The sequence below is a fragment of the Pelobates fuscus genome, chromosome 3 (assembly GCF_036172605.1).
Source record: "Pelobates fuscus isolate aPelFus1 chromosome 3, aPelFus1.pri, whole genome shotgun sequence".
Lineage (NCBI taxonomy): Eukaryota > Metazoa > Chordata > Amphibia > Anura > Pelobatidae > Pelobates > Pelobates fuscus.
Window position 1 is genome coordinate 252,266,719 of NC_086319.1, and position 16,906 is coordinate 252,283,624.

Genomic DNA, 16,906 nt, shown 5'->3' on the forward strand with positions numbered 1-16,906 from the left:
AAAGGTTTAAAAATATCAGGAAGTATTACTTTACTGAGTGGGTAGTGGATGCATGGAATAGCCTTCCAGCTGAAGTGGTAGAGGTTAACACAGTAAAGGAGTTTAAGCTTTCGTGGGATAGGCATAAGGCTATCCTAACTATAAGATAAGGCCAGGGACCAATAAAAGTATATAGAAAATTGGGCAGACTAGATGGGCCGAATGGTTCTTATCTGCATTCACATTCTATGTATGTGTCTGTGAATGTCAGTATGATTGTCAGTGTATGTATCTGTGTGTTAGTATGTCGGTCAATGTATGTGTTTGTGTGTCAGTATGTCTGACAGTATATGTGTAGATGTGTGTGTGTGTATGTGAATATAGTCATTGTGTGTATCTGTATGTAGTCAGTGTGTGCATGTGTACGTAGTCCATGTGTGTATCTGTGAACCTGCATGTGTGTCAGTGTGTGTATCTGTTTGTCTGAGTATCTGCATGTATGTCAGTGTGTGTATCTATTTGTCTGTATCTACATCGGTATGTCTGTATATCAGCATGTGTGTCAGTGTGTATATCTGTGTATCTGCATGTGTATCACAGTGTGTGTGTGGCAGTGTATGTGTACATGTATCTACATCTCTGCATTCAAACGCCAACACTACACACAAATACACCCCGGCATTCAAACGTCAACACTACATACAAACACACTCTTGCATTTAAACGTCAACACTACATACAAACACACCTCTGTGTTTAACACCAAAATTATATATAAACAACTCTGCATTCAAAAACCAACACTACACATAAATGCATGCTTGCATTTAAACGCCAATACTGCATTCAAAAGTCAACACCACAAACACACCCCTACATTCACACAAACATAATCCATAGAAAACATGCTTACATTCACACACACAGACACTGCTCAGTACTACATACAACCCTGCAAGCATGGGAAACTGGTATTGCACCAGGGCCCTTTCTACTTTAGTTCTGCCACTGCGTTGGGGTGGAGGGCGTGATTGCATGTGGGCACCGATCAATCAATAAAAGACGGCCCTGCTCATATTGACACCCATAGCTTATTTATTACTAGCGATAACCAGCCACCACATGATTAACCCTTATACCACCTAGGGTTATCTAACTGCCTACCCGTTGGTTGCTAGCCCTGCTAGTGGGCAAATAATACATAAAGTCATCTTTCACTTGCAAAAAGAAAGTAAACCGCAATTTGTGAATTTGCATCCTGCTGGATTCAGTCCACTGACACACACATGCTCACTACAGACAAGCTCACTGACACACATAAAGACAAGCTCACTTACTAGCAGACACACACACAATCACTTTCATGGGCAGAAGCTTACCTGGCACTGGGAGGTGAAGTTGTCATTATCTTGCCTCTTCCTACAGGTGTTAAATGACATATATACCTTAATTTCTAGAGGATAGAAATTATGATGCTTAAAGAGGTGTAGCTGACACGTCCCAGTTACAATTCTGAAAATGCATTTATTTGGGGGAGGTGAGGGTGTTATTGGTATTGCTAGTAAAATATGGCTAATTCGGTTATTTTGCCCTAAAGTATATGTGATGTTGTATCTGTTTGGAATTTCAGGGGGATTACAAGTATTTCCATATGGATCTTCCATATAATGGCAAGGTTCGACTTTCTCGGCCTCTAGACTACGAAAGCAAACAGGAACTGGAGATTGTCATTTATGCTGTGGTGAGTGAGTTTATGTTTTAATAGACCAGGACACAAATCTAAACAAAGGCTATATTGCCATCACCTAAAAAGGACATTTCGTTATGTATTTATCATCACTTGTCATCATAATTGAAAGAGAAGGAACAAGTACATTGCTTACATTGCCAACTTAAAAATACACATGTATTAGAAAAATTGTCTGGTAAGAAACTATTCACAAAATATAAAGAAAGCCCAATATATATATTGCATGTTAAAAACACAGAAATTAATATTAGGATTACAGATAAAGGTTAACTGGTACATCTAGACTTTATATATATTTTATATATATATATATATATATGTATATTTTTCAGCTCTTCAGAAGTAATTTCCTCTGACACTTATGCAGACAAATCATACCTCTTGAAGTTACCACTAAATTTCCTTTTAGGTTATGTCTCTTTAATCTCTTTATACAGAATGAAAGGAATACTCTTGTCCAATATTAATATTTACATTATTTCACAAGGCTACCTAGTGTCAACATATTCCACTTCAGTGTTTTATCTGACACAAAGACTTATGAAGGTTTAGATGCCTTATATAATAGCTTCTCTGCATCTTTTATGGTGCTGGAGGACGGTGACATTATCTGACACACAACACTTTTTACAATCCTTCCTATTCCTTTTTATTGGATTTGGTGGTCACAGAGTGATGTCTAATTAAGGCAAGACTCTTGGGTTTTAATTACCCTCCTATAATTGTTTCTGACATGATCCTGTCAGTCACCCATCTTAATTAAACCCTCCCCTGAAGCCTTACTAACTGATCTCTAATGATGTGTGTACCAGCTGTTCATCCAGACTAAATACTGACCATTACAAATGTCCAATTGGCAAGGCAAAGTCAGTTCGCTAGATTGTTGCGTAGAAACCTGTAAATGTGCTACAATGCAGACTATGCTGGCATTAACCTACCCATCTGTAATTATAAAAGCCACAGACAGAACTGTAAAACACTTTGTAAAATATACCATATAAAATAATAAGTAAACAACAGCATACACATAACTTCCTAGAGAGAGTGGTTATCAAACTGGAAAGGGAATTCATTATTTACTGTGCATATTTGGTCACATTGATGGATACTTGAAGTAGAAGAAGACAGGGCTTACTTACCAAAGTCACAAAAGTATGTTTTACTCTGGTCACATCTCAATTCAAAGTGTCCTTTTCTTTTTTCTTTGTAATTGTAGCACTGAGTATGTGATTGCTGTTTTAGACATATTCATGCTTTTTCTGCTTAAAGGAGCACTATAGCGTTAGGAATACAAACCTGTATTCCTAATGCTATAATGTTCCTGTCCCTAGTTTTGTAGCCCCTACCGTTTTGCCTTACCTTCTTCCAGCCCCTGAGGCTCCCTCAGAACTGGCTAGGCAACCCCCTCCCCTCGCCCCCAACATCATGATCATGGTGGGACATAATGCGCATGTGCGTGAAGGAAGTGCACGCATTCAAGCTTCCTGATAGGAAAGAATTGAATCAGTGCTTTCCTAGGGGGAACATAGAAAATGTTAGATGTCCTCATACAAACCTTGAGGATGTCCAACATCTTATAGGGGAGTAAACATCTGCTATGAATCCAGAAGCAGCTCTAGTAGCTGTCTGGTAGACAGCCTCTAGAGGTGGAATTAACTCTGCAAGGTAAGCGTTGCTTTTTCTCAGAAACTGTTTTACATTGAAAGGTTCAACAGAAAGAGGCACTGCATCCAGACCACTTCAATGAGACAAGTGGTCTGGGTGCCTATCATGTCCCTTTAATAATCAATAGTTAATACAGTACTACATTTACATTGGCAAACCCCCTTCATGTCAAAAGTCACTGAGTACTGGCCATGACAATGGTTTGCAGTTTTCTAACCATTCGGCTTGTCTTGTGTTATACAATTAAGTGTCTCTTCCCTTAACTATTAATGATTCATATAATGAGTTATTTCCATTACTCGGGTCATGTTTTCAGTGGGTGTTACCCTTGCTGTAAGACATTTCTCTCCTGCAAACCACTGTTTGGAAAGTACAACACTTTTTATTTGCTTTGTATAAATAAAACATACCTGTATTCTCTCTCTCAGTTCTCTGATTGCCTGTTCAAAGCTGTTGCAATAAATCATGCTAGCTCTTTCTTCATGTCTCACACGGAGCCTGCCCCTCATCCCTACTTCCCCTTACAGACATTGCTTTCCCTTTGGTTATAATATACTGCTGTAAACCAAGAATTGTGGTATGATGGCAGTCAGTCTTGAAATGTATGTAAACAAGAAAACCTGAGAAATAATAACTGAGAAATTATCAGTATTTTTTTCCTATATTGTGCAGTTTGTTTGTGTTTGAAAACAAAGTCAAACTACTACTGTATTTGATTTGCACTGGTTTTTGTTCATGGTTCCAACCTTGTGTCCAGATTAGTACTATTATTATTTTTTTTTTAAGTGACTTTTGTCTTTCACATTTTTGGCTCTGAGGTGCTTAAGCATGGATCATATCACAGACTACATTTGTATTTGTATTACTATAACATAGTGCACATTTATTTCATGCAATTGACTGCCTTTACACAGCTTGGGAATAAATAGCAGCAACTTACCGTATACCACCATATTTAATGTGTTAAATAGTTAATACATTTAGCCATAAGCATCTCTACTGCAATTGCCAGTAATTACACTTATCTGTAATCTTCTGTAATAGTATTTCCCATAAACCATTGTCCTGGGATAGTCACAGGTCTTGACAGGGTCAGGTTGGGGCTTTTCTATCACCCTTCAACTCACGGATAAGCAGCTTGATCTTACAACATGCTCTTTGGTGGTATTTTAAGAGATACAAAGACAAACTAATACCCAGTTGTAGAATATAATAGCAATACTGACCAATGAGCATTCTTCACAGAAATAGGAGATAATGAGCATTGCAGAGAAATTCTATTCATTAAACCGTGGGTGCAGATCAAGGAAACTGTATCTCTAGGGGTGATAGAAATAGAGTCGACTTTTTTGTGTATTATATATTGCTCCTACTTTTGGGAAAACGTCAAACAACTGTAATTCAGTTATACTATGTATGCATGTTTTATCATATTTAATAAAAACATAATTTTATAAGGAATCATGCGGATATTTATATGGCTGAGGTCACTGATCCTATTACATCGAGAAAGCCTACAAAATTTAGGATATGGAAGACAATGCAAGTGTGGAACAACGAAACTATGGAGTGGCGTAAAACAGTAACATACCAAAATACTATCATCATCAATAACTTTGCTAAATACAGTCTATGCCACAAACCAAGGTAGGTTGGTTAAGTACTTACCAAGGCTGCAGTAGGAGTAAGATACTGAAACAGAGGAAAGTCAAACATTGTTACAGTAACCAGATATTCCCATGTTATTCTACAGTCTGAACAATGGGTAGACAGGCACAGCAAAAGGCAGTTTGTGATAAAAAATTTAGCAATGACGGTCCTTTGCAAAGAAACGTGCGCATGAATTTCCTTGGACTTTGACCGTTTCTCTATGTGATTTTTGTGATTATGGTGTTTTTTCCATATTATAAACGGGTGATCTTATACATATCCCACAGGAAATGACCACCAGAGAGCGCCAGAGAACATCAGCAAGAGTTCGAGTGTTTGTACTGGATGGAGATGACCAGTATCCACAGTTTCTTCCATGTCGATACATGTCACATGATGGTCTTAACGTCTGTGTCAGCCCTACATATACGGTTAATATAACTGAAGGGGAGGAACAGGTGGGTGCTATGTTTACCAACACAGATCGGATGTCACTTTCTGTATCAGCAGAGTACATATTATCAGAGTGGCAGTAAAACTTTTTAATCCCTTAAGGACAAAGGCAATCTCTGAACCAAAACAAAGCCTAGAATTTGTGCCATTAGTTTGTTTCACCATAATTTAAGGAGTTCTCTTAAATTGCATCCATAAATATCAGATATTGTTTCTTAAATGACAGATATGGATTTATTTTAATATCCTATATTTATACCTATCTCAACAATAAGTATGGATAAAATGTTACAAATTGAAAAAATATTGTTTTTCACAGTTTGTTTTAAGCTAATTTTAACACATTAAGTGCAACTAAAGAAAAATAAATTGACATATCAGTCCTAACCATTAATTTCTCAAATGTCTGGGGTCTACAATATCTTTTTTTTTTTTTTCCAGGTGTAGGCGTTGAGTGCTTAAATTTGGGAATAATGAAAGGGTTTCTTTAGGTTTTAAGGGGCTTCAATTTAGGGTTAGTGAAAAGGATGCTTAGGACATGTGAAGTTTGAAAGGATATTTGCATAGTAATCACCCTCCTATGTCTTCTGTAGTCTAGTCAGCCTTCTATGATTGATTGTTGAGCTGCAGTAGCTTTTACATAGTGTGCAGCAGTTAGCGCTATCCTATGATATACAGTGTGCATCAGTCATTGCTGTTCCTGCACTTCCTGTGTAAGAGGCTGTTAGTGGACAGGAAATTATCTCTTCCACTTCTTGTCTAGCCTCACACACAGACACTGGAGGCACTAGGACAGCCTCTAAGAAGAATCCTGCAGTTCTACTATCAAGCATAGAAAGATGGTGGGGCTACAGAGGACACTTGATCGGGCTCCTGGTAGTTATCTCCCCACTTAAGCTCCAAAAAGGCACATTATAAGTGCTGAAAACAGGCGCCCCTAGAGAACATGCACCTGTAGGCAGGTGCGCACTCCATCTAATGAGAAATATGGCCATTAACCATCGCCTTACCCCAATACTGGAACACGCGAGTGATTCTTTATGTTTTTACAATTTACTTGGTCTAAAAGCATGCAGCACTATATATATATATATATATATTATCCTCCACAGCATGACATGGGATGTCTAAAATGTCCTTAAAGGGTTAAAACTAGCCTCAACATGTACTTGTCTCTTGTTAAAAATATATACTGGGTGTATCTCACTAATCTCCGTACTGTCAGACAGGGCCTATAATATTCTCCCCGGGCCCCATCTTTGCTGAGGATGGTGACAGAGGAATAATGGCTCCAATCTCCTACTCCTTTCTTTCAGGTAAGATAATTAGTTTAGAATGCAATGCATATTTTTTTTTTTAAATATATATCAGTCATAGTTTTGGAATAAGCTCAATCTTTTCGACTACCACTCGGTTTTAAATTTTTCAAAAATGAGCTGTAGGCACAGAATATTCAGGAATTTTCATTTTCCTTTGGAGGGGGAATAAGAAAACCAGGAAGGACGTACCTCTTTACAATGTAAATAAACAGTGTTCCACACTCAATTTAAAAGAAACATTTATATATAAATCAAGAGCATATGTGATGTACTTTGAAAAAGTCAAAGGAATCAGCTAATTACAGTGCAGTAAAGTAACAAGTTCACCTGCAAAATGCACGCAAGGGAGAGACGTACAGTAGAATTGCAGTAAATTACTCCAAGTTTACAATTGTATTGCAATATCTATGTCTAATCCCTTCTTTGGGTATGTATCTGTATGTCAGAGTTCTAAACTATTGCCCCCTATTGAACTAATGGAAAGCAAGTATGACAAAGTGTTTTTTTTTCTTTCAAATGTTCTACTATGACTTTCTTTTCCCACTTACAACTATTCAGGTCCTGACAGCGACAGATTTTCCATAGACAATGTGACAGGAGTTGTTTTCCTGATACATACTCTGGAGAGGAGACAAAATGCCTCTATCCTCAGCCTGAAGGTTATGGTTGGTATTCACAATGATCAAACCAGTAGCTGCTGGCTGTTTGTGGTATATATCTCATGAGTTTCTAACAATCTTTTTATTTTAGTACTACTCTAAACAAAACAAACTAATTATGCATGCATATAAATATTAATAATAGTAGTATTTTTAGAATTCATACATAGTGAAACAACAAATACACACAGGGCTGCCACCAGGGGGTGACAACCCATTTACATAGCTATAACACATATACATAGCTATTATAAATATATATATATATATATATATATATATATATATATATATATATGTGCCTTGGCAGCGGTGGAACTACCTCCGGTGCAGCCGATGTGGCTGCATCGGGGGCCCGCATGCTTTCTAAACCAAAACTTATAATGGTTTACCCTACACTCAAACCCAGGGCAAACAGCAGCAAACATGATAGCAACTTAGTATTGGTCAGGACGAATGGGATATTTTAAGTACCAAAATAACATTTATGGAGTGGCTTTAGTATAGATTATGCCCCTTCAGTCACACTGCTTAATACCGTGCTAATTAGGAGTTAAATCACTTTGTTTCTGAAAACCAAACTTGGTCTGTGACTCTCAAAGCCTATCTAGATACTTCCTGAAAAGGAGTCTAAATTTGAATTTAGAATTCCTTATCTCGTGCTCTGTGAATTATCTATTGGAGCCTGCAACAGTCTCCTGTGCATGATTAAAGTGCAAATAACAGAGCAAGAGATAAAAGCTTCTAAAGTAAACATACTGTATAGTAAGGTCAAATTGTAATCTTCATTCATGGAGGCTGTGTGTCACAGCCAGAAGAGATATGGCTAGGGCTGCATAAACAAAGTGATTTAATTCATAAATGGCAGACAATTAAGCAGTGGGACTGCAGGACCATCAACTATACAACTTTATTAAGCTAAATTTGTGGTGCTTAGAGTGTTCCTTTAATGTATAAAGGAAAGAGAATCAGTCTGCAAGCAGACAGAGAACAAACTGGTCCAGACACAAGTTCTTTAGGAGAGTGTCATAAGTGACCAAAATGATGCCACCAGAGTAGAGCAGACCACATCTGAAAGGACACCAGAATGACGCACGACACCATGCAACTGAAGTTCAATGAAAAAGCATGAAACATAATGAAACATAAAAAGCATGTGACAATGTTTCGGTCACCCATTGTGACCTTTGTCAAAAAATTTCACACAGCACACAGTGTAACCTTGTTACTAAGTTTCAAAAATATATATATATGTTAATATACAGTAAAGGTTCAGGTAAATATACTGTAAAAACTTTGACCTAATTTAGAGCAGCAATGAAACTAAATTGAAAGGACACTTCAGCTAAAAAAAACTGTGTTTTAATAAAAAGTTACCCTTTAATCATTATGATGGTTATGAAAGCCCAGAGCAGGAAATTCATTTCATCGAACTTCACCATTATGAAAAAGAAATCTATACGTATTTTGTTATAAATGTATTTCCAGGTGAGTAGAATTAATTGTTGCATTCCTTAATTCAGTATTACTATTTAATGTTGATTCCTTCTTTTGGAGTTGTGTGCATTCTTGTTTTAGTGATTCTTTCCATTTATTTATAGAAAATTGTGATCCTAATGATGATTGTACTATAACATTGCTTACATTACAGGCTTCACAGGTTGGTGATCCCAGAAAATTTTCCTTGGCTGAAGTAGTGGTGCGAATTTTGGCAGTCAACAAGCACGCCCCACGTTTTGGTTTTGCCCAATACCAAGCCTTTGTGCAGGAAGACCATAGTCCTGTGGCCCTTGTCAGCACTTACAATGGCCGAGTGCTCTCACTAATGCCTTTTGATGGAGATTTCCCAGATGTAAGAAATGTATTCTTATAATTATTCATATTTATAAAGTGCCAAAAAATTCTGCAACGCTGTACAATGGGTGGAATAATAGAAAAGTATTTGTAACCACACCAGTTGAATGCACAGGAACAGACAGGGTTGAGAGCCCTGCTGCAATGAGCTTACATTCCAGAGATACCACTTCCACCAGTTGACATGTGTTTCCAGAAATGTTTCTTTTTGCATATGTACTTTTGTTCTTTACTTTTCTTTGCTTTCCTGTTCTGATATTTTTAGGGAACAAATCCAGAGATTAATCTTAGTCTGAACTTCCTGGCCAATGACAGTCAGCTTTTTCAGCTCACACAGACTGGCCTACTGATAGCCAAATCCAACAAACTGCAGTCAACAGAAACGTATCCCCTTCAGGTAATCTACCATCAATAGGTGGACACAGAATGTATATATATTTTTTTTCAATTTGTCAACAAATTTGCCTTTTATATTTTGCTGCCTATCTCCACACCATGAATTGAGGTGTCTGCCCGGACCCCTACCGCCAAGGGTTCTAGTGCTAGCACAATAAGAAGTGGGGATAGTGAGCATCCCTGTCGGGTCCCATTTGAGATTTTAAACTGATCCAGAAGAAAGCCTGCATTAAGCACTTGCGCTGCGGCTTTCAGGTACAGTGCCCTGAACGCCAAAAGAAAGATCCCCGGAGCACCGATTTTAGCAGCACCGCATCCAGAAACTTCCAGTTCAGATGGTCAAAGGCCTTCTCTGCATTGAGTCATAGGAATAAACCTTTGCGATTAGTGGTACGGAGGTCGTATAAGATTTTCAGCACTTAACGCGTGTTATCTGAGCCCTGTCTCCCTTTGATGAATCAGACTTGGTTGTTGGGAATAATTTCGGGCAATATGGGTCCCAGTCGAGTGGCAAAGATTTTTGCACATATTTTGGTATCTAAGTTTAAGAGGGAAATTGGCCTTAAATTTTGGGGCAGGTTGGCGACTTGCCTGGTTTTGGCAGTGTGACGACATGTGCAAGTAAGATTTAAGGTGGTAGTGATTGGCAGGTTATGGCATTGTTAAAGAACTGAGTCAATTGTGGGGCTAGCTTGTCTTGAAATGTTTTGTAGTAAGAATTGGCAAATTAGCATGTGTTGGATGATTTACCTGCGGGTAGAGATTTAATGGTGAGCTTGACCTCAGCTACTGTTATTGGTGCCGATAGGTCTGTTTGTTGTTTTTGGGTTAGTTGCGGTAATTGTATATTATTTAAATAGCTTGTTATGTCTTCCTGTGTAGGTTGATGGGGTTTTTTGGGCCTTGGCTCAAATTATATAAATTTGAATAGTAGGTAGAGAACTTATTACTTATGTCTTTTGGGGACATTATTTTGTGGCAATTCCGTGATGTTAACTAAGCGATTGTTTGGGTAGCTTGTATTTGTTTAAGTCTGTTGGCAAGTAATCTCCCCGCTTTGTTTCCCTGTGAGTAATGTGTGGCCTTCATCTTTCTTAAATGGAATCCTACTTTGTGTAGAGCTTGTTGGTGGATGTTCTGTTTGATTTGGGACTGTAAGTCCAGTGATGGGCTTAGTTGGTGGCTTGTCGTTAGTTTGTACAGCTCTTTTTGCAATTGTAGCAGCTGATCTTTATTTTTGTGTGCAGGTAAGATGCCCTTTTGATGAGTACACTTCAAATACCTGCCTTATGGGCTAACCATATTGTGTGGCTTGGTAGGTCTGGGATCTAGTTATCCGCAAAGTATGTTTAAATATCTGTAGTGAGTGACTTTGCAAATTCACGGTGGTGTAGGAGGGACTCATTGAGTCACTATGGGTTGCGTTTTTTTTTTTTTTTTATTTCTTTATTTAGGTTGTGCATGGATTAACAGACATGGTCACACAGCCACAACAGCTGGTGGCAACAATAGACAGTAACAAACAACAGTGTGGCTTGTTATGCAGTGCACATTTTCTTTATTTTTTTTTTTAATAGTCCAATGTTAACCAGTAGGCTAGAGGTACAGGTCTAGGCTGAGTATGTCCTGCATTTTCACACAGGCACAATTTCAAGATATAAGCAAGTGTAATTACTAAGGTCGTTTATTAAGCTATTCAGTCAATTTTAACTGCTATCAGTCGAGACCTGAGCTAACACATTAGATTTAGCTAACGAGATACACTGTTAATATACTTGACTAGTTAATCAAGAATACATTGGTGGTAGTTTGAATGAGTGTTCTACGAGTGAGAGCCCCTGGGATCCCCTACATGTGCAAACATAAGGACATAAAACAAAATAAAAAGAGAGTAGGTGTCAGCAAATAATATACTTGTCCAATTGAGGCATATAAAAACGGGTGGCATTGGGCACCTTGCCTGATAGCGTGTCACAGTCACTATGGGGTCAGCCGATGCCCTGTTATGGCTGAGTGTTGTTCGCCGTAGCACTTGCCTTTTCTCCGGTGTGTGGGAGCTCCAAACCGCTGTCTCTTGCGGAGGTGTGTTTGTCGGCAGGTTTGTTGGTGGGTATGCTGCCCCCTTAACTGGGTGCTGCACAGCGTTCTCCTGTGTTTGGCTGGGGCAGCGGTGTTTGCGCCGTCTTATTGTGGTCGCCTGTTTGGGTCTTTCACCTCTCAGGGTCGCCTGTTTGGTTAAGCTTATCTTTCCTTTCTGTGGCTTAGGTCTCCGATGAGGGTGCCGTTGGGGATTCTGTTTCGGTATCTCCTGGACCCCAGGTCCCGGTTTGACGCTCTTCACCCTGTGTCGCGCGTGTAGTCTCGGGAGGGTGCCCTGCTGGAGCTCCGCTTTCGCAGGTGTAATTTTTGGAGGAGCTCTTGCGTTCAGCTTCTGGATGCCTCGTGGTGAGTTGTTTGGCCTGTCGGCTTTTGGAGATGTGTGCACCGGGCACTGTAAGTGAGCCTTCAACCGCTGCCAAAAGGCGGTGAATATTGCTGTAAGTCGGCGTTCCGTGTCTAGCCAGGCAGGTTGTGGACATGTTGTTTGTGTGGTGTCCGCCATTTTGAGGAGCTTTGTGGTAGCACAGTCCGGCCTCGTTGTGATGGTCTCTGACCCACCGTTTTGCAGGGGTATCTTGTGGGGGTAGACCAGGATGACCTCCACCAGTCCAGAGGGGGGGGAAACAGGGGCTCAAGGCTTGAAGCTTGCTCGGTCGTGGCCATGGGAGAGCGGCCGTCTCTCCTGTGCCCGCCGTCTTGATAGGCCTCATCCTCATGTCAGGTGAATAGGGTTGGTTTGTCGCTTATTTAGAGTCTTCGTGTACACCCCAACATCACCCCGCTCCAGGTAGCCTTTCTGGCCCGATTAGTTGCCGTTTTTGGCTTGATAAGTCAGCTTTTTTGTCGATATTTGCAGGAGCTACTGTAATCAGCGTCTTCCCTGCTCCATGGTCAGGCCCCGCCCCATGGGTTGCGTTTTATATAGTCATACATGTCTTTCAGTGTTATAGTAATCGGTGTGTGGTCAGACCATAGTATTTGCCCTATCAAGCAGTCCAGCACTTGGTTTAAGTCCGAGCCTCTCAATACTTGAGTATGTATTGTGGACTGAAGAGAAATAAGTATTCTCTATCACCGTTGTGGGTGGTTCTCTATATGTCATACAAGTGGTGTGTCGATAGAAGTTTAACAAGGGCATTGCATTGTCTTTTTAATGGGCGGTATCTGGGGCTCTAAGGAGATAGTGTAGTGTCTAGGCTGGTGTCTAACACATGGTTAACATCTTCGTATATTATCAGAATACCTTGTTGAATAGAGTTAAGTCTCTGGAGGACTTTATATAGGAAATTGCATTGCTGTGCATTGAGTGCGTAAATGTTGGCTATGATGTAGAGAACATTGATATATTTATCAATGATTATTGCAAATCTCCCCTCCCTATCAAGCTCCTGTGACAACAGTTCAAATGCAATCTGCTTGCTAAGATAGTCAAATACATGTTATAGGTTGTATTAGACTTTATTCTAATCAAAAAATAAATTTGTAGAAGATATAAAAGGTTATATAATAAAAATACAAGCTCGGTAAAAGATAAAATGAAAACAATAATAAAGTAGTGCTATTGTGATTTAATTTTATCTTTTACTGACCTTGTATTTTTATTATATAACCTTTTATATCTTCTACGAATTTATTTTTTGATTCGAATAAAGTCTAATACAACCTATAACATTTCACTATCTTAGCATTTCACTATATTGCATCTCATTGTTTTAGCACCCTCACTTGGTCGGTTTTATATTCACCTTCTGTCTACTATTTGTTTATTATAGGCTTTTTGGAGTGTGCCTATCGAGTGGCTGCTTTCTGTATTGAGATCCTTATATCTGGATCTACCCCCATTGTATGCCAATCAGTATCGACACATCTGGGCTTGGTGGGGAAAGTGTAGTGGAATTGGTGTGGATAGGCAGTGGAGAGAATTGTTGGGTGTGCACCAGTTTTGAAATGGTTATCTTGTAAGCAGACCACGTCTGCGTTTTGGGTTTTAAGGTCTCTTCCTAGGTGGTGTCTCTGCACTGGAATGTTGAATCCCTGTACATTGGGGCTGTATATTCTCATGGGGGTTCAAAGGGAAACATCCTAATAAACAATAACCAGTACAATGAAATTAATAAAGGCATCACCCTTTCCAGCAGCTTTGCTTCGAGCAAAGCGATATCTCCTCTCAAACCCTTCCCCACACCTCCCTCGGCCAACGTGCATTTTCACGTCCTGCGATATACTCATGCTATGTCCTCTCCGGAACTTGGGCCCTTGCAAGAGTGAATTTAAGAGTAGTTCGGTAAAGGTTCGGTTACTGGTAGGTTGATTTGTTGCATTACAAAATAACAAGAAGAAAGGGGAAAATAGCATAACCAAAACAAGGAAACATATTGAGCTATTGTATTTGACACAGAATGTATCTATAAAATTATAAAAGAAAAGAAAAAAATAAACGACTTATCTTTACTATATGCTGTACAGGAAAATGTTATAGTTTTTGATGTGTTTGTTAATGATTATATATTTTGTGTTACCATTTTGGCACTATGTTTGTTCACAGGTTATTGCAAGGGACAGAGAGTCTGGGGAAACAGCACATTGTGTGGTGTATGTAAATGTCTTGGCTCGTGGTCAAGCAGGTATGTAATAAAAGGAAAGTGTATCTTTACAGGCTTTATGCCCTCCTAAAACTTTCTTCGTTACTCATCTAAACATTTAATCAGGATGTTCAGTCTACTAAATTCTACCTCTTGGTGTGTGTCTCTGGATAAAATAAAACTTGTCATAATTTAAACTTAAAAATGTTCTTCCTTTTACATTTATTAAAACATACCAATTTCACCACACTGTGACCAGGGCTGGATTTTCATCTCAGGTGCAAGTTTCACAGGTGCCTTAACATCCTACTCACCTCCCAAAAAATACAACTCTATTGGCCATGAGACTGTCAGCCACTATATGCTGATCCTTGAGACCTTCAACAATCCAGCATGATGACACTGAATGCATACAATACTTCTCTATGAAAACATGCATCCAGCAATAACCTCCAACTGAACATTTTCCAGTGTGTTAGCTATGTTATCCCTATTTCCATATTCTTGTATGTCACTCACATTAACAATGTATTTTCCAAGCATAATTTATCCAAAAAACCATGCTAGAAACGGTGTGAATAGTTACTATTTCTAGTAGTAGGAGAATTTGCTAGCCATTATCTTTGATAATATGCATCATTATCTTTTTATGGTGCTACTGTGTTATCCACTTCATGTGTTGTACTCCGTTTAACATCCTATACTTTCGTTATTAGACATCTATATTTTGTTGTTCTAAGAATAGGGCTTCTCTAAACTTCAAAGTTGAATATATAAATGATCAGTACACCTATGTGATTTTTTAGAGTTAAACCCATGAGTGGGTTACAGGTAAAAGGCAAACCCTTGCAAATCACCATTGCCAGAGAAAGCCTGAAGATAGAAACAGGGTCCAAAAGGAGTTTGTGGTGGCACAGTGATTTTATTAAATAATGCAATAGAAGAAACATCGAGGGATATCTGGTCAGTACATCAGAGCTAGTGAGAGATGCAGCAGGATATCTGCCAGGGGTCAAATGTAGACGTAGGTAGGACAGGAAATGGAAACTGAAATATAGAAATGATTCAAGGGAAGCAGGACTACTAGCATCAGGGATGCACAATAACAAAACAAGCTGTTGTGGGGTTTTATAAGTGGAGACTGACATGTGCAGGAACTACTCAATTACCTAGTGCAGGGGTGCCGAAAAAGCAGATCCCCAGATGTTTTAAAAAAAAAAAAAAAAAAAAAAAAGACATTTTTACTTACAGTAAATTATTTTTTTCTTAATATGGTGGCAGTACCTGTGGGTTGTGCCTCCTTAATTGGGACAAGCATCTACAAGATTGGCGTTAATTAAAAGTCCCTCCCCTTTATCCCATACAGGGCTTCCTCCGGCAAACCCACCTTAGTCGAAGCAAGAAAACACACCACACAAGTCAAATACAACAAGTATTGCCTGTTGATGTAAGAGACCACTGTATTGTTGTCTGACTGTATTCTTACAGGCCTCTTTTCTATCCAAGATCTGAATCGGTGAAGGGCGTGAAGAACTGCCTTCAATTCTCTGTAATTTGTTGACCTGTTATTATCTTCTGTGGACCAAGTACCTTGGCACATTAACAAATTTGACACATCTGTAGTGATGGCCACCCATTCTTTTGGTCTAAAGGTCAGACCTGCCAAAAGGAAACTTGAAATTTTCCACCAGTTTAACTGAGCTTTCACCTGAGGAGATATCTGGAGATACAAAGTATCCAACCATGTTCCTGAAGCACTTGTTTGTGAACCGAACCTTTTCCAACAGCAAACTTCTGGAATTTGCTAGAAGCAGCCAATCGTCCATGTAGGGAATGAGCTTGACACCCCACTCCCTTAGATAAGCTGTTACGGGCCTAAGAACTTTTGTATATATTCTTGGGGCTGATGACAAACCGAAGGGGAGGACTTTGAACTGGAAATGTTAAATCTCTTTTCCCTTTTTATGGTGAATCTCAGGAATCTTCTTGAGGTAACTGCCATAGGCATATGAAGGTAAGCATCCTTGAGATCCAGCTTCACCATAAAATCTCCTTTCCGAAGTAATCGTTTCCATTCTGAACCTTTGGTATTTTTAAATCTAGGATCGGCCGAAAGGAATGGTCTGGTTTCGAGATTAGGAAGAGTCTTGAGTAGACCCCTTGGAACTCCTGGGTCACTGGAACCTTTTCTATGACGCTTTTTTTTTTTTTTAAAATAGCAGAACCGTTTCGTCAAACAGAGCTTCTGATTTTCCGGAGGATAGATAAAGGGAAATGAGGAATTCTGGTTTGGGCAGGATTGGAAAGTGCAATCGGCACCCTCTTTTCACCAGATTTAGAATCCATGGATTGCTTGTAGTTTCTTCCCATATTTTGAAGAAATGCTGGATCCTGCCTCCTACTCTCTTGGCGTCAGAAACGCCTAACTTTGTCAGTTCTATCCCCTTTTTTCTCCTCAAACCTCTGATTTTTTTCCTCTTTTCTGAAAATAACGAGGCC

At 39.2% G+C, this 16,906-nt stretch overlaps 1 protein-coding gene across 3 annotated transcripts in view; it reads left to right on the plus strand.

The window, feature by feature from the left end:
- LOC134602891 (cadherin-related family member 5-like) overlaps positions 1–16,906 on the plus strand; it is a 45,339-nt gene that overhangs the window by 21,370 nt on the left and 7,063 nt on the right. For all 3 annotated transcript variants that reach the window (XM_063448341.1, XM_063448342.1, XM_063448343.1), the window contains 7 exons: positions 1,610–1,720; positions 5,332–5,502; positions 6,723–6,813; positions 7,375–7,481; positions 9,127–9,327; positions 9,595–9,726; positions 14,371–14,449. In XM_063448341.1, coding sequence (XP_063304411.1) covers positions 1,610–1,720; positions 5,332–5,502; positions 6,723–6,813; positions 7,375–7,481; positions 9,127–9,327; positions 9,595–9,726; positions 14,371–14,449 — 892 coding nt within the window. The remainder of the gene's footprint in view (positions 1–1,609; positions 1,721–5,331; positions 5,503–6,722; positions 6,814–7,374; positions 7,482–9,126; positions 9,328–9,594; positions 9,727–14,370; positions 14,450–16,906) is intronic.